This window comes from Labrus bergylta, chromosome 3, assembly GCF_963930695.1.
Source record: "Labrus bergylta chromosome 3, fLabBer1.1, whole genome shotgun sequence".
Lineage (NCBI taxonomy): Eukaryota > Metazoa > Chordata > Actinopteri > Labriformes > Labridae > Labrus > Labrus bergylta.
In genome coordinates this window covers 17,018,456-17,043,109 of record NC_089197.1, presented here as the reverse complement: position 1 = coordinate 17,043,109, position 24,654 = coordinate 17,018,456, and the positions used below count along the sequence as shown (strand labels likewise).

General features: G+C 38.2%; 1 protein-coding gene across 3 annotated transcripts in view; it reads right to left on the bottom strand.

The window, feature by feature from the left end:
- Positions 1–24,654, bottom strand: part of LOC109985509 (protein diaphanous homolog 3) — a 167,203-nt gene that overhangs the window by 139,949 nt on the left and 2,600 nt on the right. For 2 of the 3 annotated variants that reach the window (XM_065952839.1, XM_065952841.1), the window contains exons 2-5: positions 19,393–19,425; positions 18,191–18,373; positions 17,402–17,506; positions 5,074–5,204 (exon numbers count right to left, since the gene is read on the bottom strand). In XM_065952839.1, the coding sequence (XP_065808911.1) occupies positions 5,074–5,204; positions 17,402–17,506; positions 18,191–18,373; positions 19,393–19,425 (452 nt within the window). The remainder of the gene's footprint in view (positions 1–5,073; positions 5,205–17,401; positions 17,507–18,190; positions 18,374–19,392; positions 19,426–24,654) is intronic. The other variant, XM_065952840.1, reaches the window with a different exon arrangement.

Genomic DNA, 24,654 nt, shown 5'->3' with positions numbered 1-24,654 from the left:
CTTCATTAAAAGCCTGTTCCTACAGGACACATTTTCCTTCAGGATCAAATAGGTGATGATCCCAGGAACACCAGCAAGTAAGCATTGACAGTTGCTATTAGTTTAACAGTTTATGAGAATGCTGGATAGCGTATTTATCCACACATTTACAGTATACAGCATCATATGTGTTTGACAAGAACAAACTTAGTCTGTGTCTTTAAATAACTCTAATACAACCATTTAGTCACACAGCACAACCCAAAAATAAAACAGTCCTATTAGCCATTTAATGTTGTGAGATAGTATAAAAGACTTGTTCAGATAGTGGCGAGTCAGTTATTAAGTAGTTCAATTAGTTATTTTTAATATAATAATATAATTTAAGATGTTCAGTGGATTTTTTTTTTTTTAATCAAATGAATTATTCTCATCAGATCTCATCAAAAATCCACAAATAGTGGATCCTTCATGGTATAAAGTTCTTAACACTGATTATCGCTTCTTGGCAAACTTGAAAAGTCTCTCATGCTCAAGAGGTTCTAGAAAATATGGCCAAATCCCTGTTCTTATACTCCTCCATCCATTCACTATCACTCATGCATTATAGTATAAGTAGGTTTGAGAGAGCACTAGTGGGAGTCAGTGCTACTCAGTACTCACATGTGAACTCAAAAATGTGAGCAGGGCTGAAAGAAACTTATATGAGCTATGAAAGAGCTGAAACCTGGTTTATTCAATGGGAGAACTGATTCCAGCTGCTTTAACACCAAACGTGTTATTCAATCACCGATGCTGCTCTGGTTAGAGGTAAGGTGGAAAAGAAGTAAGATAGGTAGTTGTACAGTCCAGGTCCATTCTTTCTTTTAAACTGAGATTAAATTATCCCTCACAGGCACCATGATTGACCAAACTAAATATAAAGCTCATGAAAAATAATAATTTCCTGAACCTGTCCTGAACCATTAACAAAAAATGAGTCTGACTATGTCTAAGTTTGCTGGTTGATGTATTTCTGCTTTGAAAGGAAATATGACGCAACACGGTATGCAATGTGAGCCTCTGTTGTAGCTTTCTGAAAGTGTATAATCAGAGAATTTGCTCCTTGTGCATGTGTTAAAGAACAATTTTTCACTTTTCAAATTCATTATGTGATCTGACTGGAGAGCAGCATTTAAAACACACACCTCATATGACTCGTCTCCCAGTGCCAACAGAAAAGATTAGTGATACACTACAAAGCAAGGTTCCATAAGATGATGCAAGACCACAGTCATCCTCAATGAACCAAGACGGATGCATGCCAGATCTGTTTTACAAAAAGAAGGGCATTGTGTGAGAGTGTAGAGAGAGAGCTTGGTTATCAGGGTTCATACAGATTTTAACAATAACTTTCCAAACCATGTAGCAAAACATTTTGAGACCATTATTTTCTGAAATGTCCATGAGAACATGAAGAATACAAATCATCATTGAAATTAAACAAAATAAGTTTATGTTAAGCAATACAGTTTGATATGGGGAAAAAAAGCATATGACAAATGTGGTGTCAGCAAAGCTTTGACGGAAGCATTAAAATGTACAAACTAATTATCTTATGGCGTGTTTCTACCAGAAGAGAGCCATACCTATTTCAACCAATATAAATAATACCATTTATATTTCCCATCTCTAAAAGTGTTTCATAAATCCACTTTTCAATCTCCAAAAAGATTCTTTCTTTTCTTTTCCAGTGTGGGGAATGTAGTGATGGAGGTCAGTTTGCCCGCAGCTTCTGATTTCTAAGCGTATTCATCCAACGAGTTCTCAAGGGCGTAAATGTCAGTCTCCATCCTAGCCTTCTGCTATTTCAAATTATACAGCTCATCTGTTGAGGCCTTTCTCTACATGTCAACAACTTGCTGTTCGTTCTTTCTCTTCCTATCACCCAGGTAGCAACGGCTCCTGTATTTTGCAACTAAATCTAGCAGCTTTTTGGTGATGCCTACCCTGGTCTTGCCCCCAACAGACCTGACATAGTCAACAAGGAGTCTCTGAGCAACGAGACCTTTCTTCTTGGCTTTCTCCAGTCATTACTTCTTTTATAGAAAATCTTCCTATAAAACTGGCCTGACCATGAGAAAGCACAAGTAGTAATCTTCACCATGGCCCACACTCTGGAAAATCATATTTGGCCTGCTTTGTCACATTCCCTGAATTTGTCCTTTGAAGAAGCCGATGTACAAAGATCCCTGAACTCGAGAATGATTACACACTGCCCCATTTGCACGTTTGGCTTCAAAAAGTATGTGCAACATTTTTTAATTAGAGGTACCGGTAATCATAGTGAATATTCAGCCATGGATCTGTGATTGAAGTACTGCATGCTTCTCACTAATGGGAGACGCACTTGCTCCTTCTCAGCAACATCTCAAGTAGTGTGATCAAGAGTATCTTGCAGACAAGCTTCATCTTCACTGTCTGGCTCTCGGAAATGTTTTGTGGATGACCTGAGTTGGATAAAGGTGGCTTCAGCTGGAAGATATCAATTTAAGAACTTGCTAACACAGACTCTTATCCTAAAAAATACAAAATTGTGACTGTGGCCTCTCCCATGTAGTAATCCTTCAGAAATTGTCCCATAAGTGGAACAAAGAGACAATCAGCACAATGTATCTTTATAGAGGTTTATCCATAGTGTTTCATGTGCAGGTAGACTAGTAATCTACACTCTACCATCATCAATCCATGAGTTTCTGCAAAACTAAAGCATGCAATGATGCATCCAGTTGCTATCATCCATGAAGTATTTCAAAATCTCCATTGGTGCAGACTCTAATTCAAAAATTTTTAAAAGTTCATGATCTAATCTCTGATATCAGGTTCTTTTCATTATCTCAACATTATCCAGCCATAACAAATGGCCTTGTTGCCCTTGAGCATTGCTGCCCTATGGACTCTTGTGTCTCTTTATCTGTTTTGGCCTACTGTATAGTGTGTTGGACTTTCATCAGATAAAAGGACATATGCCTAAATGTATGAGTACTTACGTTCACTGCAGTGAGAATCTGTATGCCATCTGGCTTCAGGGGAAAATTACTTGAAACAGCTGGCTCGTATAGTAACACTACCTGTGGTAGGACTACAGCAGTTAGCAAACTCAAGTGCTTACACTTCAAGCGCTAAAGGGATGTTCAATAACAAAGAGGATTGAAAAGAGGAGACTTGCAACAATAAAAGGTTTTATCAAACCATCTTAATTCAACAAAATATGGTGTATTGTGAAACCTATTTATTTATATATTTTACCTGTGTTTTTGGTCTTGAGAATGAATTCTAATTTCCATAATTTCCATGGTGAATAGTTTTCTGCCTATGCTTACAGTTATCATATACAATATGTTTGTGTGTCTGTGCGTAACGTAATGGAACTGTTATAGACAAAAAGAAAGCCAGTGAAGGCTTAATGCAATGCTTAGGTTTTTCAGTGCCTTAAATGGTTCTGGCACAATATGTGCTAATCTGAAACAAATTTGCTTATCCCCAACCTTAGCCAGAGAGCCCAAAGCGGCAATCAAAGTCTAAGCAAGGGAGACAATCAGGACAAGACTGCCAGGGATTTGCCTGTCAATGGGGCTTAGAAAGAACCAAAGGAATGCTCCCTCCCCCTGGTCACAGAATCAAAACTGTTTGTTGGAAAAACACACAAATTATGATTTGATTCAAATTTTGAAATGAAAATTGCCATCCTAAAAGAAGATTTTGTATTATTCAGGAATCAGCACTAGTGCATACAACGTCCAAGAACTACATCACGTGGCTATGCAATTATTGTTATGAATACTTATGGAATTTTTTACTTCTGCTTTTCAAAATTCATTGATTATCGACAGAGTGAAATGTGTGAAAATCATCATGAAAAACCCAAAGAAGAAAAGAGTAATTTTCATTAGACCTTTTGTAAAAATAATAATATGAAACCATTCAGAATGGCTACCATGGTTCAACACTGCTGCTTGTGAGTTGCGGTTTTGCGTACATCAAGTTCAATGCATCGTGTTTCTCTCAGGATTGGCTCTGTTTGTGTGTGCCTCAGTGCCTGTGAGTCCATGTGCTAGGATATGAAGCCCCTCCCCCCATGTTGATATCCAATCACTATGAACTTAAGTTGGGAGAAGCAGACAACATTTATGGCTTTAAAGTGATTGGGGAGAGGTTAGTTACTTAACAAAGAGACATTAAGAATGTTAGGGGATACATTTAAATTACATTATTATCAGATCTTATTGGGTGTTCAAGAACATAATTCTATTTCAGGAACACTTTAACTGAAAAAGCATTGCAGAGAAATCACACCCCATTGACATAGACACAGATCAAAACTGCCACATTCGAAACTTTAAAGGTAGTGCTTATAATTGGGCTCTTGCATTTGATTTTATTACATTCAATAAAAGTTCATGATAATGTCCGCACCCTCATTATGTATTAATTTAAACTATTTGCCTGCATAGAACAATGGGAAAGTGAAATGGGTTATAGTAGTATCCAGAGTTCTGGAAGATCTGTTCATTTATTCTCACACACAACTCACGTAGCGGAAAGCTGGAGCACCTCTGAGGCTTCAATAGAACATTTCATTCAATAGGTTAAATGATCTGCACAAATAATGCAACTCTGTGTTGAAATGTCTGGTCATATTATTGGGCAGTTAACTTTTCAAAGTCTTTCAGAATCCTAAACAGCATCCTAGACAATCTTAAAACTCAGATGCTCATGTCACCTTTTGTCAGCCAAAGCAAAATGTGAAATTATACTGTGAAGAACTCTCCATACAGTAGGTTAATCAGTTTTAAACAAATTCAATCTGAGTCTAGGTCTATTCTGAGTAGACTCAATATTATCAAAGCAAGGGTGTTTTTTTCATGATATAGCATTTATTAATCCTCTCATTGCTTAATATTGAAGCCATATTTAACTTGAAATTATTCTTATTTATAATATGAAGGAGATCTTGCCTAAAAGGTGGAGCTATTTTAAAAAAAGAGGCCATCTACAGTGCACCTAAAATAAGTAAAGCAAATTTATAACCATTGTCAGAATTGTGTTCTGTACCTGACAGGGTTGCTGGTTAAGGACACTCGCAATGAGTCTAGACAGGCAACCAGGCGTTCGTCCATCACCCCGCACTTGAGCTCTCCCAGGAATTCCTGGGGAGATATTTGATGGCTGCTTCTCAAGTTACCCTGGAAGGAGAAGAAAAAAAATCCCTTTAGTGTAGTCAGGGAAAAAGTGATCAAAACAAAATCAGATGTTGAAGAAGTTTGTTCACTAAAAGAAAGAAACTGTTTTAACGGTTTTAAGAATCCCCCAAACAACAGAGGGCAAGTGTTCAAGAATTCATTTCCTGTCTATGAACCTTTCCCTTCGCCTTTCATTTGTTTTCTTCATTAGAGACGCAGCATCCATGTTTTGAGTAAATTCACTCAAAGAGCACTTTGGCAGCACAATGTTACAATGGACAAGAAAAAAACAAAATCTTTCCAAGAATGTCTCATTTGAACTAGTTTTCCCCAAACATTGTAAACAGAATCCCACAGCATCTTAACAATATAACTAAATACTTCTAGTACCAGTGTTTTTTGCCCTTTGCTTCACATGTTTCTTGAATTCATCTTTTAGTAAAAACAAGGTTTAGAATATGATTTAAAAGACAAAGATCAGTGACAGTATATGATTCAATGCATATTGCATCAGGCATAAGAAGAAACTGGTTACACATTTCATAAGATTAGATGCAAATGTGTTTCTTTTCATTGCTTTAGATTTAAATAACAGGATGGTAATTTGTGTTTCTCAAACAAAATGATATTTCATCAATAGTAGCTCAAGTACAATGCCGTATATCAATAAATAATAGAGCCCAGCATGTAATCTGTATACTTTATGAGTTCAAGACTGCCTAGTTTTGCTTTTATAAACTTTAGTTTAAGGGCAGTGAACAGGAAACCACAAAGGAAAAAATCTCATCAATACTTGGACTGTGTTCCATTATTTATTCACCACTGACAAATTAGATCAATGACTGCCAAATACAACAAGCACAGACTTTTAATGGCAACTGTTCCCTTAAATTGAGAGGGCTTGGACTATATGTTGTGTATGTTCAATCAGAAATTTAGTAAACATAGGTCCTGTCCAAGTGTCCAATCCTGTCAGCGTGTCAGGAGATTTTAATTATTAAGGAAGATACGCTATTGTGCCTCGTGAAAATATTCACTGAGTCTTTCTGATCGTTTCCGATGTTGTGGGAGTAATTCAGTGAAACATGAACTAAATCAGCCATCAACATATTTCATTTAGTGTCCTGTGTTTGTTCTATATGTTCATGTGCCAAATAAAAGGAGGGGCATTAAATGATCCCGCTGGAGTTTGGTCTATTAAAGAAAACACACTTCATACAGCCAGGTAAATAGCAACGCACCAGTCTGCAGGCAAACCTGGCTCTGAAAGGGAATGAGAGCTAACACCCTGATTGGTTTGATTTAAGTCACACCCAAAACACACCTATGTACAGTATAATCAATGGACTTAATACAAACACTTTGCGCTCTGCTCAAAGCTCTGCGTCCTGAATGTGCACTGCTTAAATATCAAAATACAGTCAGACACGGCACAAATAGTTGTGTGCGACAAGCTTTAGACAACGCCCTTTACACCGTCAAAATAGGGCCCAATATCTGGATTGTTTAAACCAGCCAATGTATCCCCCATGTCTAATAACAATCTACGGGTACATGCATCTGTACATTAGTGAATAAACCCACATAGAGCTGTTGTAAAGTGTATAAAAACAGGGAAAGCTCAAACGTCTCTGGGTTTGTGAGTGGATGGGGTGGTGTAGAGAAAAAGCTAGACCACACTTGTGCCAAAACATCACACATCCTTGGATAATATTTTGAGTCATCAAAAGACTAAAAAATGAGCCTCTTTCAATTGCAGCAGGAATAAATAATCCCTAACCTATGAAAGCAGCCAATGGAACTCTGCCCAGTCTGTCTCTCCCTTAACACTTCCAGCATCGCTCTACAATATCAGTCTCAATTTATTATAAAAATAAAATTAGGTGTCAAAAACTCATTGAAAAAGAGCTCATCTCCAACCATCAAGTCAAGTCGACAATTATTTATATGTGTCATATTACAAGTAATAGATGTGGATGAATTTGAATCCAAGATGTGTTTAATATTCCAAATAACTCTGCAGCTTTTGAAAGGGAAACTAACCAAACCAATACATCCACATGCATGTTGAAAGACAAAAACAAATATATGATTAAGACTTCAGCTCTAGGTCTGCTGTGATACAAAGTCACAACTGAATAGGTTCATATCCACTTTGAACTTCTTGAATAAGTGGTTCTATTGGGTATGTGCTCCAACCTCTACTGGATCTCAAAAAGGTTTACCCAAACAGGATTATGCCTCAACACCACAAGAAATATCAATTCACTCCGTCCCTATCAAGAAGTCCTATGAATCTTTCACTTTGCAACAACGACAACAATACCCTTCAGGGTTGTTATCATCATGGCTAAAAAGGCTGTGACTCCTTCTTGGCTTTGTCAGCCTTCGCTGACTCCTGCCGCTTTTGTCTCTTGCTCTGTCGTGAGTAACTGGAACAACGGACCCAATTTCACCAATTCCACCCACTCACTGGCAGCACAACAACCCATCAGCGATACAGTGAGTGTGTGCCTCTGTGCCTTTTCCTCTTCTGGCCCAATGGTCAAACGCCTCTCCTGTCCTGGAGAGACAAGATGATGACAAGCTTGTTTGTTTCCTGGGATCTCTAAGGCATTAAGCAGTCAGAGAACCATGAGTGCTGCTCATGACAGCAACCGGCAAAATCTTGCTGGGACTCTCTACTAAAGAAGCATTTGTGACATCATGTTTGCCCATTGCCGGTATCAGAGGAGCTGTGGACCTGCAACCCCAGCCCCATCATTTGCTGTAGAACCAGCCCAGGGGGGATGCCCCATGTGACCCTTTGGCCCCTTCATTTCAAAAAGCTGTCCATGTTCAAGTTACGTAGTGTAGGTTAGGGGTGAGACAAATACAATCGATTCACTAAAGTATCGAGATATATAATTGGACGATTTAAAAAATGTATTTTCTCCCCTGGGATCAATTATCGTGACGTCATATCCGTTCACAGGAAAAACAACCTTAGTGAACCGAGAGTTGCAGAAAGAGAAAAATTGCAGACAACGCATGCCTTGTTTTCTGGAAAGTCTTTCAAGTTATTAATGAAGATATAACTCTGTGTCATCCGCCAGTCTTTCTAAACCAGCTAATATATGAAGACAGATTATTAAATGGGGAAGTTAGCCATCTGTTGTTTCATCCTTACTGTAATAAGATAACCCTAGGCTAGTTGAGGTTATGTCAGTGTCATACAACCGTCTCACCTTTGTAAGATAGTAGGATATAGGTAGCTAAGGAGCTAATGAGCTGAAAAATGAACTGCTGAAGGGAAAGAAAGGACTTCAGGGTTTTTCCTGGCTCAGAATGGGCCAATGGGGGTGACTATATGAGCTGTAGTAAACGTTTGACCCACGTATTACAGTATAGTCTGTGAGTCTGTATTACCTTATTTGACAAAAATCTGTGCACTTCCTGTTATTTCTGACCATTTTATAAACATATTATCATTATGCTTAAGTTACTGAAACCCCAATTAAATCTGGTAAAGAATTTGTTTTTATTGCAACAGTGAAACACGGGAGGAGTGGGATTTTGAGGGAGAGGGGTGAAATGAGATTGGGAGAGGGAAGGTCACATCCTACCAGTGCATTTCACCCTCTTCCTATGATGGCTGCTCTTTTCCTTTAAATTGTGTTTTTCGTTTTACATACACATTTATTTGAGTTACTAAGGTATTATGTCAAATAATCACAGATTTAAGTCACAGATAATTTGGATCATTTGATCAGATCAGGAAATTGAGAAATAATAAAAATATATAACGCAGTGCTGTTTGACAGTCGGTGTGGAGAAGTTCACAGAGTACAGCTGGCTGACGTTACGATCGTTAAGATATTGAATGTTAATAAAAGCAGACACGGTGGAAGTGCCCGACTCGGTCCATACAGATAGCGGATCAACCGTGTTCTGTTGCACATTTGCACTACAAGTAAACAGGTGCGGCCGGTGGTTGGCGTTCCTATGTGTGTGTGTGCGTTAGCAGCCATGTATGTTGGTGTGTCTCGTCTCAGCGTGCCCCCGCGATGACCCGTCTGCAGACAGCAGAGGAGCAGGGACAAGTAGCCGCAGCTACAAGTAGCCTACATCATACGCGGTTTAGTATAGTTTTAACATGACTGTTGGGATAAATATTTACCGCCATAAAGTGGATTGCTCTTTGAAATTAACTCGCCAAACGGAAAATCAACCCGCTTGTGGGTGTCAGCGGAGTGTCCGGAACCAGTCAAAAGAAACGAACAGTCTATCAGCTGGCTATCCAGCGCGAGCCAGACGCGTAAACGGATGAGAGGGGAGATGACTACTAAATCAGAGACGTCGTATTTAAGTTTATGTTCTGCTTGTTCAACAGTTGTTTGATGTATTGATATTTTTAACATACATTCAGAGAGGATTTGATTTGCAATTTGAATCGTATTTTTTTTCTTTTGGCGCTCGTGATTTTCCTTTGGCGCTGGGTAAAACCTCTTTGGGGGGCGCCAAAGAATTCTCTATGCAGGAAAAACCCTGGAGTAGCCTGAGTGTTGAGTGTTTGATAGATAGTAAGAAAAAATACATGCTAAAAAAGCAAAGACTGATTGACTAACATGAGGTGTCCCTTTTTTGGGGAACTATAACTCGAGATACTCTACTTCCTCTTCTTTTGTATGATTTGACTTTTGTTTTTAGAGGGAAAAAGATATTGCAAAAATGTAAACTATCACAACACTTGTTGTATCTCAATACTTCAGAATCGCAATGCAAATCAATTCAGCACCAAAAAATGGTGATTAAATCATATCAATCAAAAGCACTTTGTCCCAGCCCTAAAGTCAAGTGTAGTTGTTTCATTTAGAGTTATATTTAAAAAATCTAATGGACCTGAAATGAAATCGATTGTGCTCCCCTTCCACACATTGTATTCAACAGAACTCTTCACAAAGGTAAATCAAAAAACTTGCACTGCATTGCACCATTGTTGTCTACAGCGGTGGGATATGGTCAGATTTGCCTTCAAATGAGTATGAATCTTAACACATCTCAGTTCTCTCAACACATCAATCTGCAACACCGTAGGAGGAATCCTGCCTATTCATTCAGCCACAGTGATTTTCACACAATCATAGTTTAGATATTTCACCCATCGCTTCCCTATCTCAACTCCCCTCTCGTTGGGGCTCTCTTGTCTTCACAACAGGACAGAGGATTAGAGCATAGCCGCAATGCCTCTATCCCTGTATGACTGCGCATTCACTCTAAGAGCACTTACACTGCACGTTCTAAGTTCTTAGGCCCCCCTACTCTCTGCTAGATCAGACACTGGGATGAGGATTCAGAGATGGCAAACTGACAGTGATAACTAACTCTACACCCAATCCACAACAAGCGACATACGTCTTCTCCTTGTGCCCTTGCAAAATCCAACATTGCCTGAATATTTTATTGTCCCTGCAGTCCACAAGAAAACCATTACACAGAGTCAACTCCACCATCTGTGGTGCATTTGTTTTTAACTAGTAATCATCTTGTAATGAATGTCACTGCTAACATATTGTTAGTGTCTCTTTATATTTAGAGAATGCTTTAAAAATCTGAGAACAACAGATTTTAATACAAAAGCTGCATCATTTCAATAACAGTATTTGTTATCCCCATCAGGGACATCTACCTTAACACAAGATAGAAATCTCTATCAAAACAAGTTTGCTGTAATCTACAGAATTCTTTTTTTTTTTTTTTGGACATTAGTATGAGCTTTGACAGTTTTGAACATGCAACACACACACACACACCCTTCATTTAGTGTTTGTTTGTTTGTTTGTTTGTGTGTCTGCACTGGCTGCAAATTCTGCAAGTGTGAGTCAGACAAATCAAACGAGGAGCACTCCACAGATTTTGGAGGAAACACAGGGCTCTGTAATAGATTTTGTTTAGCCAAGTTTACAGCTGCAGTGTACAAAAGGGTGTAACATCACTAACATTAAGTTTCTGATTAATGTTATACACAGCCACCAGCTCATATCTGCATGATAAATAAAGACACAATGAGATTAAAGGCAGAAAAGACGAAGCAGAGTTTGCATCATCATCATTGTTGTCAGTCCCATCAACATTATTAAGTGTGTAGGTGTTTAAGAAAGAGCTGGGACAGAGGAGAAGATTCTAGCTAGAGACTTAGGGCCCTGATGTGAAGGTTGGACCAGGCACCCTTCGTTGGCAGAATGTTGTGGGCAGGAGGGAGTATACACCTGGATGGGAGAGTTTAGATTCAGACGACTTTATTAATTCCAGAAAGGCAATTCAGTTGGACAGCCTAATGAATCCTAGGTAGACTGCCTGGTCACACACTGCGGAGCTCCCTTAGAAACAGGTAGGTAAGCCGTAGCCGTTTTTGTCACTGTTTTGTAAGTGAACAGCAGGGTTGTACATTTGAGCAGGAAAAGCAACTGGGAGCCAGTGAGGGATATGAATCAGCGGACTGACGTGCTGTTTTGGGAAGGTTGAAGACCAGTCACGCTGCTGCGTTTCGGACCATCTGTAAAGGTCTGATTGTGCATGCAGGAAGACCTGCCAGTAAGGAGTCACAGTAGTCAATATGTGATATCACAATAGCCTGTACCAGGAGCTGTGTAGCATGCTCTGACAGCTAGGGTCTGATCTTGACTTCACCTTAATGACGTGTAATAACTTGGTGTTCAACATGCTCTGTTTACTTTGTATGTGTAAGTTCACTGGATATACATTTACCTAACTATTTTTTTTTCTCTTTTAATGATCAACTACTTCAACAATCAATCACTTTAATTGAGGTCTTAGCCACAATTAGAACAAGAAAACTGGTAGATCACAATTTATGTTTGATCAATGTTCGTACAGTGATCCCTGCACCTACCTCTTTGATTTAAAGTCTCAAAAGTTAAGGTTACTAGCCAGTTTCTCCTGAGGCAGTCAGAGGTGAACCGAGATCCCAAGTGAAAGGTCCAAATTACATTTTTCAAGATAAAGAAAGTTTGGAAGATACCCATTTGGTTGGGCAAACTTACACTGTTTCAGCCTCATATCAGGTAAACAGGAATAGTTTTTGATCCTCATCTATTCCATTAGACACACATTATAAAAGGATCTCCTCACAGCCAGAATGAAAAAAAGAACAAATAGATCAACCTAATGTATTTTCTAATATTGCAGTGCTGTTTCTGTCAGGTTTACTTCCTGCATCTACTGTATGACGCATTCAGGTTTTGAATAGACACTGTAAGGCTGTCAGTCACTATCCGTGCATCCAACAAATCTGCTTAAAGCACAGAAGAGTGCGTTTGTGGTGCTTCTTGAGAACACAGGAAGGACAATCCAATACTGTTTTCAGATCATTTTTGTACTTTGCATAATTTGAAGCTCATAAACCCTGATTGATCCATTGTTCACAGAATTTTGTCATGCAAGTGAGGAAGTTTAAACAAATGGAATGGTCAATGTTTTCATATTAAAATTTAAGATTTGTTAGTCATGCATTGATTTAGCAAACACTCAAAAGTATGGTAAGTAAGGTTGCAGGAAGCCTTTTTGTTGCAGAGTGAATTCAATTGTTTTTATTTAGTCCAGAGCTAGTTAACTGGTTAAAAAAATGCACAAAAACAACCTCTGTATGCAGTGCACACACTTCTCAGAACGGATGTTTGAATGCAGCTTATTTGCTCAGCACATGTGGTAAGCACATTAAATAACTGGCTGAACAAACTAAATTTGCCTGTATTGCTCAGTTCCAATCCTAATGACAACCTAATTACAATCTACTACTACATCTGGGGTTTTGCTTAATGCTACTAAGCTGGAAGTTTGGCTGACTGCCTTGATATATTCTAAACATGATCAAAGTACTTACAAAGTAGTTCTTAAATTGGATTGTACTCAAACAAAGAGTAGTACACATCGAAACTCGTATGGCCTCTGATCTGTGCTCTATTCACTCGTCAGTAATGACAATGCTTTACTTACAAAGAGACTGATATTTTCACTGGCGGTCCCATGTAGAATCCATTGCTTTTAGTGTCAAATTAAAGGGGACAGTACCTGACATTTTAGGGTTGAATTGCATGTGTGAAGCCAGACAGTAAAATTTTTCACCTCTACTTTAACCAGAATTTTTGTATGTGTCAGCCTCCATGTAATCGATGCAAGAAATCGGGGCAGCCATGTGTGAATGCAGCATGTAATATTCTGGAAAATTCACTGCGAGCAGATTGAAGACAGTGATGATGTTAATATCCTGCAACCGGCGCGCAACCGCTGCGATCTTTGTCAATTAACGTAGCATTGATTTAAAAGAAAAAACTGTGATCATAGCATCGGACTCTGCTGCTTGTCCATGTTCTTGCCGTGCTGTTTAGTTCATGGCCCCTACACACACACACACACACACACACACACACACACACACACACACACACACACACACACACACACACACACACACACACACACACACACACACACACACACACACACACACACACACACACACACACACACACACACACACACACACACACACACACACACACACACACACACACACACACACACACACACACACACACACACACACACACACGTATATATTTATTTATTTTATACAATATAAAGCATTCCTTCAATGTATTCCTCTGCCTTTTAAAAGGCAACTCTAAAGTAATTTCCAACACAGCAGGGACAGTGCAGACAAATCAGCAGTGGGGTCTCAAAAAGAGGAAGGTTATTTTCAAGCAAACTACTGCCACACTACACACTGGCAAAGGTCAGAAATTATTTTGGGTAACAAATTACACAAAGTTGTTTCTCTACGAGGCTGCCTACCAAAACCAAGAGCCAGAACCACACATCACTATCCTAAATCGGTCGGGCCCTAGTTATAACAGTAATAGAAATTATTCAAAATAAATATCAGTCATGAATTTGAAACACAACAGCTAAGAGTGGATTGAATTTAAATCAGTACTTCTGGGGTGTCAAAGATTTACTCATAAAACAAAGCTTTACTAGACCTTTCATGCAAACATGTCACTGAAATTGAATATTATAGAGATGTTTTAATGCTTTGGCCTACCGATGTCACTGTACTTGTTGCATTTAAAGACAAAGGCTTTCAATTTCTTTTATCAACAGCGAAGGTCCAAAGCATCATAAAGCTTCATCCACACATCACTACAGTATATCATTACCTTGAGTGTATTATTGCTTAAGGGCCTGGTATTGGTCTGAGAGGGCAAATGATTACACAAGAGCCTAACCAGACTCATAAAATAATGGTCATAATTTGACCACATCTTGGTCTAGAGGGTGAGTTAAGAATTGAAAGTAGAATTAAATCCAGCCTACTGAGCCTCTTACACTTACTCTCATTATATATTAACACAATAATTACAGACATGAGAGAATCACTACACGTCAACATGCTGACAACACCGCTCTCTAAAGATGCAATTTACCACATCTTATGTAAATGTGGTGTTTTATAAAACTCGCCTTTTGAAGATAGATTTAGATTTGTTGCAGTTTAGCCAGTGGCTGCATTATCTTAACATGCAGGTAAAAAAAATACAGGCATATAAACAGGCTGTCCCCCATGGTAGCTTAAGATTTACAGCCTGAGGCAAATTTGGAGGAATGTCTGGTTAAAGCAAAATTAATAAATGCAACACTTCTTTTTCCAGACACGGTGCAAACTTGTAAATCAGAATACCTTTAAATTACAAATATGTAAAGGAAAATATGAGCTGTCTGCAGTGCAATATTTAGTAAATCTATTATTTTCTATTATATTTTCCATAGTTAAATCAAAGTAGATGTCCTAAGAATGAGGGTATTCAAAAACTGCACTTAATGTGAAATCAACAAAAAACACCTCAGGCATACTGCATATTCATTATTATTCAAACTAAGTACACAGACTGAATTTATATTATGTATATGACAATGCTCCTGGGTAGATTTAAATGGAGTCTAACCTGTAAATTGTAGTCTTACAATAGGATTCTAATCTTGAGGGTAAGAGAAATCAATGTATAGCATGGCCTTGTTTGATCTGGGAGAGAAGGAATGATCCATAGCTTCCATTTCTTCTGAGATTTAATCGTTTTTCTCTGAACACTGGCGGTTTTATAACCCTCTATCAAGATTCAGAGGAAAGGAAAAGCTTAGGGCTCATTGCTGAAACTTTGAAGGAGGACAAATCAACCATGATAACAACCCCGGATACACTAAATCTAATCAATTATCTTCTAGTACTTGAAAATGTTTCCTAGAAAGGATACAAAACCAGTGTTTCCCACACATAGACAATCCCAGGTATATTAATGGCCACCAAAGTATATTTCCGACGTTTTTTTAAAAATGTATTCATAAATTGCCACACGCACAAGAGAAATAGCAAGAAAGAGACAGAGAGTGACAGCGAGCAAGAGAGATGAGATGAGAGTATGTCCCTCCCGTAAAGGCACTGATTGAGATGCAATGTTCATGTCAAAACTGAAGCTTCTCATGACTAGTTTCAATATTTTTCTGCAGCTGCTTGCTGACGATTCTGTCATGCAGTCGGAGTGGGACAAGACGCTGTGTGTAAGAGAAGTGCAGATGTGTGTGTGTCAATAAAGTTTTTGTAAAACAATTTCAGCTTCTCAGTTTCCTTAAAAAGGAATAAGACGTTGTTGAGCCTTTGCATTGGTGTTGCTCTTCCACGTACATTGGTCATCAATAATCATGCCAAGATACTTTTATTCCAGTACAATTTCAATAGCAGTGTTGTTCATTATTAAAGGGGAGAGAGTTGAATGTCTTCTAAAATCAATAATAATTTATTTTGGTTTTTTTTATGTTTAAAATCGATGAGTTGTCCGTACACCAGATATAAAAGTGATAAATCTCAGTTCTGTAACTCGTTTGATTAGGAGCCCTTACATAGCAACATGATTTAGATAATGTACAGGTTAACTGGTTAACTTCCATACTGCCTCACAGCCAATAGATTTGTATCTTAAAACTTTATTTTAAACCGGCTTATAGCATTTGTATTGTTGTACATGTATTTTCATGTATCCTCATATAGTGTTATGAGGTTTTATGTAACCAAATGTTGTACATTTTAATCTGTTTGTTTACACAAAGGCCCAACTGGGGACACGAGTTGGAAATCAGCAATAGCTATGTACTCTTTATGCAGCACATCAGTTTCATGCTTTGTATTGAAATTATGTTAAATTGCATTGTCCCTATTAAAATAAATAAATTCAAATTCAAGAACAGTGTTAAAGGAAGATGAGAAATCAGCAAAGAGTTAAGGCACATAAGATGACGTTGTTTGCAAATGTTTAAAAATGTAACTGTTGCAACATCTACATCTCCCTTTGCTCAGTATGCAAATTGTAAAGCATTCATTTGACTATCAGTTTCAGACTTTAAGCCAGATAATACGTACAATATGCTTCCTAGGAGATTTTAAAATCCACAGTGCGCTTTAATGAATGGAGTCAATGATCAATGGAAAATTGGACCGACTGAATACCTTGCCCAGGCATAACATTAGCATGTCGGGCACAGCCATACATTACCCAAAATGCAAGCAGCAGGGTTTGCCATCCTCAAACTGGTTGCGGGTTAAAATTGACTTAAGACTTAAGTCTTACTTTTTACATTTTGAATCGATTCAGAATTGTTCAAATTAATATTAGCATAGAAATATGTTTGGATCACCTTGTGGGAACAAACCAGAGAAAGAGATTATGAGCGTATAGTAGAAAGAGACACACTCAATATGAACAACCTGGCAGCCAGCATGCCATTAGGTGAGCAATTTACTGCCAACTCAGTTAAATATTTCAATACTCAAATAGTAGTTTTACAAATGTGCCCCACGTGCAAGTGTAACAATATTGCCCAGAGATAGGGAGATGTCTAAACAAATGAGATTGCACTGGCTTGTAATCCAATAACACTCCCCAGGCTTTCTCAGGCCAGGTCCCATGTGAGAAATTATTTTTCATTGACAAATGCATGGAATATTATAAAATGTGACCTCAGGGTGTGCAGAATTACAAGCTCCTAAACATACATGTCATTAAAATATATTCAATTTGAAACCTTAAAGTATATAAGCATACAGCAAAACATAAGAAGTAATGTAAAAAAAATTGCATTCAAACACTTACAGTTTTAGAGGCAGTGAAAATATACTGGATGACCATTTCTCTCTTTGTGCTGAGGTCCTTTTCTCTCAAAGGAGTCTTTTTTTCTTCACTCAGGTTCATGTCCTCCTGTTAAAACAAAAGAAAGAGAAAAGAGGAGAAATATTTTTCAAAATGTAATCCTTAATATTCTTGTTTCTTTGTATCAACCTCTGGCTTTGCTTTTTTTCTCCCAGTGTATTAAAAATTGCAATACTTTGGTGTTATAAGTCTTGTTTGCACAGACAATTGAATTTTTCACCAGATTTATGTTTCCCCATTAACCTTTAACTTAGATTTAATTATTTATTTGCCATATTTATCAGAATATTTAATTCTAAAAACTGGGCTAAAATGGGATCCCAATTCTTTAAAAGAATAAGACAGCACTGAATTCATAATTTTAGCCTTTTTCATTTTGAGAAAGAAATCTATCGTGTTAGAAAGTAAGCCTGTTGCTTTAAGAGTGATGCTTAAATTGCTTTTTGAAGCGAGATAGCTGTTATACGAGTGCCTGTCTACCCATCCTCATAAAGAATGTCTGGTGGTAGTCAACCCCAAAAGACTCACACAATTTAATGTCGGGTGGTTATGAACCAGCTCATGTTAAGTGTTTTGCTTCCATGGAAGACAAATTCCTGACAAGTGAATACAAGTTAACACAGTCGTACATCAAGCAGCCAAACAATATGGTGTAATGGGTTATCCTGATATCATTTCAAAGATTTATTGAGCATTTTGTCAAAGAAAAGCTTTCCATGTTTATGACCATACCATCATCTTTTCAAACAGAGCCAAGATCTCTTTTTCCGAGGTGATCTTTGATGAAACCTCTTCAAACTGATGTGACGAGGATGATGATGAAATGGTCCAATCATTAGTGTTGTGTTTAGACTGCAACAAGGGTGGTCGCTCCTTTTTACTACCCGGGATCCGAATGCTGGCAAATCTGTCCAGCTGTACACACACAAAAAAATGAGATAGAAACACTTTTAAAAACAGATCAACAGTCTCAAGAATATTTAGCAGAAAAAGTTGAGATACAAAAGTGATGAGTTAGATTATGAGCCTATATAAACAGTCAGTGTTTCCCCTAGGTTTAGAGCTGTGGGTGGGCCGGGGGGTGGGTCCTGCGAGTTGTTCCTGCAACTCCCGTTTCTGAGCACACCTGAATGCATCTCTCATTGTCTGAGCAGCAAATTAACTAAGCCGACTTCTTTATTTTCTGATGCTTCTTACGGACTTTTTATTATTGCGTGTGCGTCCGTCAGACACAACCACACACACCCATACCTCCGCTGGTGAGAGTGTGTGCGCGAATGTGTCTGTGTGTATGTGTGTACGTGTGTGCATAGGGGCGAAACTCCGCCGTGCACGACACAGAGAGCAGAGGAGAACTGTAAACGTGCGACCATGTAGAGACAGAAATGACATGCCGTCATGTAAATAAGATAAATAACATAAGGCTATTTAGTTTGTTTAATAAAAGGAGGAGGTATAGACCTGTTCTATAGGAAAGGTATCCTTATGACTTCTGTTGTGATCTGGCGCTATATAGAAAATAAAATGAACTTGACCATCAAGGGGGTGGGGGGTGCAGTTGGGGGGGCAGGACGCCCACCTAATATAATGGTAGGGGAAACACTGAACAGTTAGTACTCAAAACACAGAAGACAAAACAATTAGCCTGTTAATGGGTTAGGTTAGAAACGCGCTGCCATTTGTGAGAAAACTATGTTAACAAAGTGCATACACATTATATCTGTATGTAGAAAACATGATGTAGACTCAACAAAGACATTAGTCAGGAAAGAGAGGTGTCATGCTCTATGATGTGAATGAACACAATGGCATGAAATCATGACCAATATCACTCAAAAAAAGAATACTGGACAACTTTTAGAATAGAGATATTAGATGATACAGAGATTAACAACCAGGAGAAAAGAAAGAACACAAATGTCGCAAAATCTTACCACATCATCTGTGATGGTTTTAAAGGGTAAGTGCTACATGAGGGGAACAAAGAAAATATATCAGGAAATATGAAGCAAAAACGTCTATTATATTTTGCCCTAGAGCAGCCTATGTTGAGGTATGCAGTGGCTATCATGGACTTAATCCTCAGGTAAAAAACAAACCAAGTGTGTGCACTTTCCCCAGGAGCATTTACAATTTTACCAAGCACAGTAGTTGGGTGCCAAGGAACTTTCTCTCCAACAACAAAATCCTTTTTGGGCACCCAGTGGTGCAGTTCAACAGATTATTAAGCCCATGTTTAAAAGTAAAAACCTAAGGGGTGTTTCAGTTGACATCGCCAACAGTCTTTAAGCAATAAACTTGTACCTAAAGAACACTTCTCTAACAAGCCCTGTCTACAAATTATAAAGGATCCACTTGTGCAGTGAAAGAGGACACTGGCAGTTTGCCTGTTTTTATCTGTGAGTAACAGCTACCTCAGTCAATGTCTGCTGTGTAAGTTCGGTCTCCTGTTCTCGCAAATCTTTTGTTTTGTTTCTTCCTGCAGACTTCTTGGGAAGTTGCCATGTGTACTCCAAACAGGTGAAAAAGAGGGAAATGTGACCCAAATATGGAAGGAGAAGTAAATACATGAAAAGGTCAAATTGAAGTTCGGATTATGTTAAAGCAGGACTGAAAGTGGTTTGTCCGCCTCAATGATAACTTCAGACCGTACAGATCCTCAGATAAATAAATGAATACACATCAGTGTTAAAATGTTTAAATTGGTTTAAATGCAAACACGTTTCTAAATTGTCATCACTATAAAGAACAAAATCCCACTCAAAGATGGGGAAAATAATTCCTACTTGGGATCTAGGTCTCTGATTTACAGTTCTTCCCCTGCACACTATTAGCCCTGAACAGTATAATAAGAGATACAACAGTAGTCTAGTCGTCCTGTTTTGTCCCTGCAGAATTAATGGAATGGAACATCAAAATGGCAAATGTAAAATGAATGAATAGACATTATGCCACCTCCTGTTCTTTTTCATCATTTTCATCATTTATCAAATCTGACATTCTAAAATTTTACTGCATGTTTTATACCATCCAGCAGGACCTTAGCAGCTTTTTGTCCCAGCTGTTGCACTCTAATGCACAGCAATAACACGTCTCTGCAATTAAGTATGTCTGTGCAGCTTGTTCCCAGTGTGGGCCTAATATATGTAGGACATATTATGTAGGCTAAAGCAAACATCAAGATGTTCAGATTGTATTCACCAAGTCTCACTGCTGCATCCAAACAAGAAAGAATCCACAGGTGGCTTTCACAGGACGCATGCAGTGTAATTGTCAATAGTGCTACACTGTCGGAGGGCAATAGAACCTCCACAACAGGACAGTGTACACATGACATGTCTACAGAGGAGATTGTGCTCAGCTAGAGGCAAAAAAAAAAAAAAAAAGCATGCTGAGAACACATCCTGTTTTCCAAGAGATTCATACTGTGAGCAGCTTGCTGGAATAAAAAAAGTGTTAATGTCAAAATAAAAAAAGCCTAGCAGCTGTATAAGAATTACTTATAGTGTTCGAATACCAATTAAATGAGGGCGACCAGGAGTAGAAGGGGAGTGTTACATATTAAATCAATAAGACAATCTGAAAACAAATTGTATTAGTCAATATTTTTTATAAGTTTATTTGTCCTTTGCAGGCCAAAGATTAGTTTTTCCTTAATTCTAAAATGCAAGTTATTAAGTTACACCTTTATTTTATAAATTCTTTAGATGCACTACCGTGTTGGACGAAAAATTGATCGGAAGATATGGTATCACTTTGAACATCTTTTGATCAAATATCTAACACATCAATCATGAAAATCACTGTCAAATTACACACAATTATAAATAATGCATTATCTAAAGTCCTACACCTTAACAAATTGAGATTTGGGCGAAAAGGGAGTAAGCAGTTACTTTTCAAGGCTGTCTCTTACTAGCCATCTATATTCACAATTAGAACTGCAGGCGAGGACAAGGCCTCACCAGAATTCAGTACATTTTCAAGGCGACAAAGATGGTCAAATAAAAGAAGTCGAGCAGAGCTATTTACTGCGCAGGACAAAGTTTCAAAAGGGCCCTCAAAGTGCTTCAGACAAGAAACGTCATAGGGCTCAACAATGTAGTTCCGGAAGTTAAAATCCCATTCATTTTCCCTGTAGCAGATTTAATTAGAAGCCATTATGTCATAACTATCCAAGATAGACTTACCACGAGCTACCTGAATGTGAAACGCTGGTATATGCTCCTATAGAAAACACAACTTTGTATGATATCAACCTCGTTTTAAGAATAAGAAAATAACTACACTGCCCTTGAGCATGGAGTTTCACAGCAACGTCTCTGATTGGTGGAGTTTGCTGTTACCATGGCAATGTTTCCTGCCTTACAGCGTCATATGTGAATGGATAGTTATGCTGCGTTCCATTTACCTCGGAACTCAGAACTGGGAATGACGTCACACCCGAGTTAACTGCGTTCCAGTTGCAAGTCGGAAAAGCAACATGGACGCCTCTAGGAGTACCTTTGTTTTGTTAGCCAATACCAGACAATGACAACACACTACATGATAGTTTCTGACCAAAGATAACATGACAAAACCTCCACAGAGAGAACTTACACAATACCATCGGTGTGATTGATTTAATTACACAAAAAGACGACTAAACCGCTAATAAACACAACCGTTACAGATTAAACATCCCTGTCGATGCACGTAGCAGCCATATCGGATCTGAACTCGGGCTACTGAAGATTCTCAGAGTTTCCAAGTCAGAATTCCAACTTCAGGGGGCGTTCCTGATGACGTATCAGACCGGCAACTCGGAATTTCCGACTGAGTTAGCCAAGACAAAATGTACTGATACCCTTGTTATGCCGCAGTGAATGTAATTTATATATTCACACAACACAAAGTACAATATATTACAACACTTGTAGTCTCAACTCTATAACAATGACAAAAGTTACATTTAAGAAGAAGCGATATCATTCGGTTGTGGGACGGGTAGTTCCTTGACTCCAAAAACAAAACATGTACAGTCTTGTACCTGTACCTTTGCCTTTTTCAGTTTTTAATGATGTTGTTGTGTCTAATCAAATGTATTTAGTCACAACTCAAGAGTATTGGGATAGCTGGTTGCCTCTATAGATTTTTCTATAGCCTAACCAAACAACCGACAACAGTGTTTCCCATACCATTATATTAGGGGGGCGGCCCTAAGTGTTTGTGTCGGCGTGTCTCCCCCCACCCAACGCTGTAAACCTAGGGGAAACACTGGACAACAACAGAATTGTTTGCCCTAAAGCAAGGGTATGTCAACCAGTAAAGCCTTGTGTTTACCACGTTTTTTCAGGATCTCACTAACGCAAATCTTTCATTTCAATGGACAAAATAGAAGCCCTGACAACAGTCATTTGTCAACTGTGGTGAATTCATTTTACTTTCCGCTATCACCCTGCTCATTTAATTAAACTGTGATAACATCTTTTTCAATTAACTGAGACAAGTAACCCACAACTCGGAGAGACCGCTGATTTGTAAAACACTGCACACATAATCAACAACAGAAATTTGTGAGGTAAACACTGAAAGAGAGTACTTCATGGAGGTGAGGAACAGCAACAATTAAATACTTTAAGACCCAACCCAAACCAAGAAAGCATCTACAGACATCAGATTAGGGAATGTAATTCATGAACACAACTTCTAACTGGTTTGAATACTTTTGTTTTAGGACACACAGCAACTGAATAAGCCTAGAAAGTCTATAAAGACCTATCACTAAGAAAATCAACTATTACAGAGGGCTCATCTTAACAAATGAAGGATGTGTTTTTATGTCAAATTTTCTTTTGTGACTTTTAACAGCAACATAAACATGTCCTGCAGAAATCCCCTCGTAAATTATCTCCTTACCATTTCAGCACTACCTCACAGATAGTATCATAGGCCACGACTGAAAAGCCATTAAGCAGAGTAACTTTGGGGGGGGGGGCAGATAAATGAAATGCTTATTTATCCTCAAGTCATTCACAGTTCCTCATTTGGGCATCAAAGGTCAGCTTCCCTGCCCATTAACACTAAGACACTGTACAAAATAAGAAATTAAACATCCATTACATTAATAAGACGTATTAAAGACGGATCTTAAAAAAGTACAGTCCAGTTTATCTTATTCCCAACCTATCTTTTGGACTCTGATAAGAAGGTAGAACAGTGCATTAACATGTCTTCTGTTCCATTATTTCATTAGAGTTTAACAGGCAGCTCCAAAAACAGCCTTACACATAAAAAGGGACTTTAATATAATTTCTAACAATTATATAGTGGTATTACAGTGCCACCTATTGAGCTGAAAGTTAATGTAACATATTTTACCAGGGTCGTTTACTGCATTCTTTTCAGTTACATGTTATGAATGTTGTTAAAAATATCATCTGATGAAAGGGTAGGACTAAAGGTGTCAAGACTAGGCTGTACTATCACAGGAACATCATCTGTATGCAGCTCTCAGCTTGAATAAGTAACAAGATGTTCTTTGCCTTTGTGTCTCTGGCAGTTAAACATTAGGAAACTGTTTGGAGAGTTGTTTTTTTTAATTCACAGTTCTCTTGGAGGCATGATGCCCTCAGTGTACTTTGCTGTCTTTTTAAGATATTGTATTAAAGAAGAAAAAAAACAGAACAATACCTAACGCCTTTGAAAATGAAAATGAGATGAAAGTGAAAATGTAAAGATTCAAAACACTAAGAAAGGTCAGCACAAAAAAGTCTTGAGTGTCTGGTACTCAAAGTAGTATGTCAGTTTAGATAACTAGGTAATAAAAAGGTTGGATTTTGGACAAAATACTCTGAGCTAGATCCACATGACATAGGACATTTTTTGGAGGTGTGATTACATCTATTAGAGCCCGACTGATTAATCGGCTGGACGATAATATTGACCAATATAAGCCTATTCAGTATCTATGGGTATCGGCTACTTTTATTGTCCTGAACTTTCAACCAGGGCTGCACAATAAATTGTATTTTCAATGTCATCACATTAAGACCATGTGTGATAAAACCAATCGCAAAAGCCTCCCTGAATCACAATAAGTAAAATGCATTTAATTGTCATGCACCACTCTCTTATTAAGTTGTTTCTTATATATGGGCTCTTACAAATGAATGAGGAGGGCTTTTGACAAGCTATGTGCATGGCCTGCACCCATA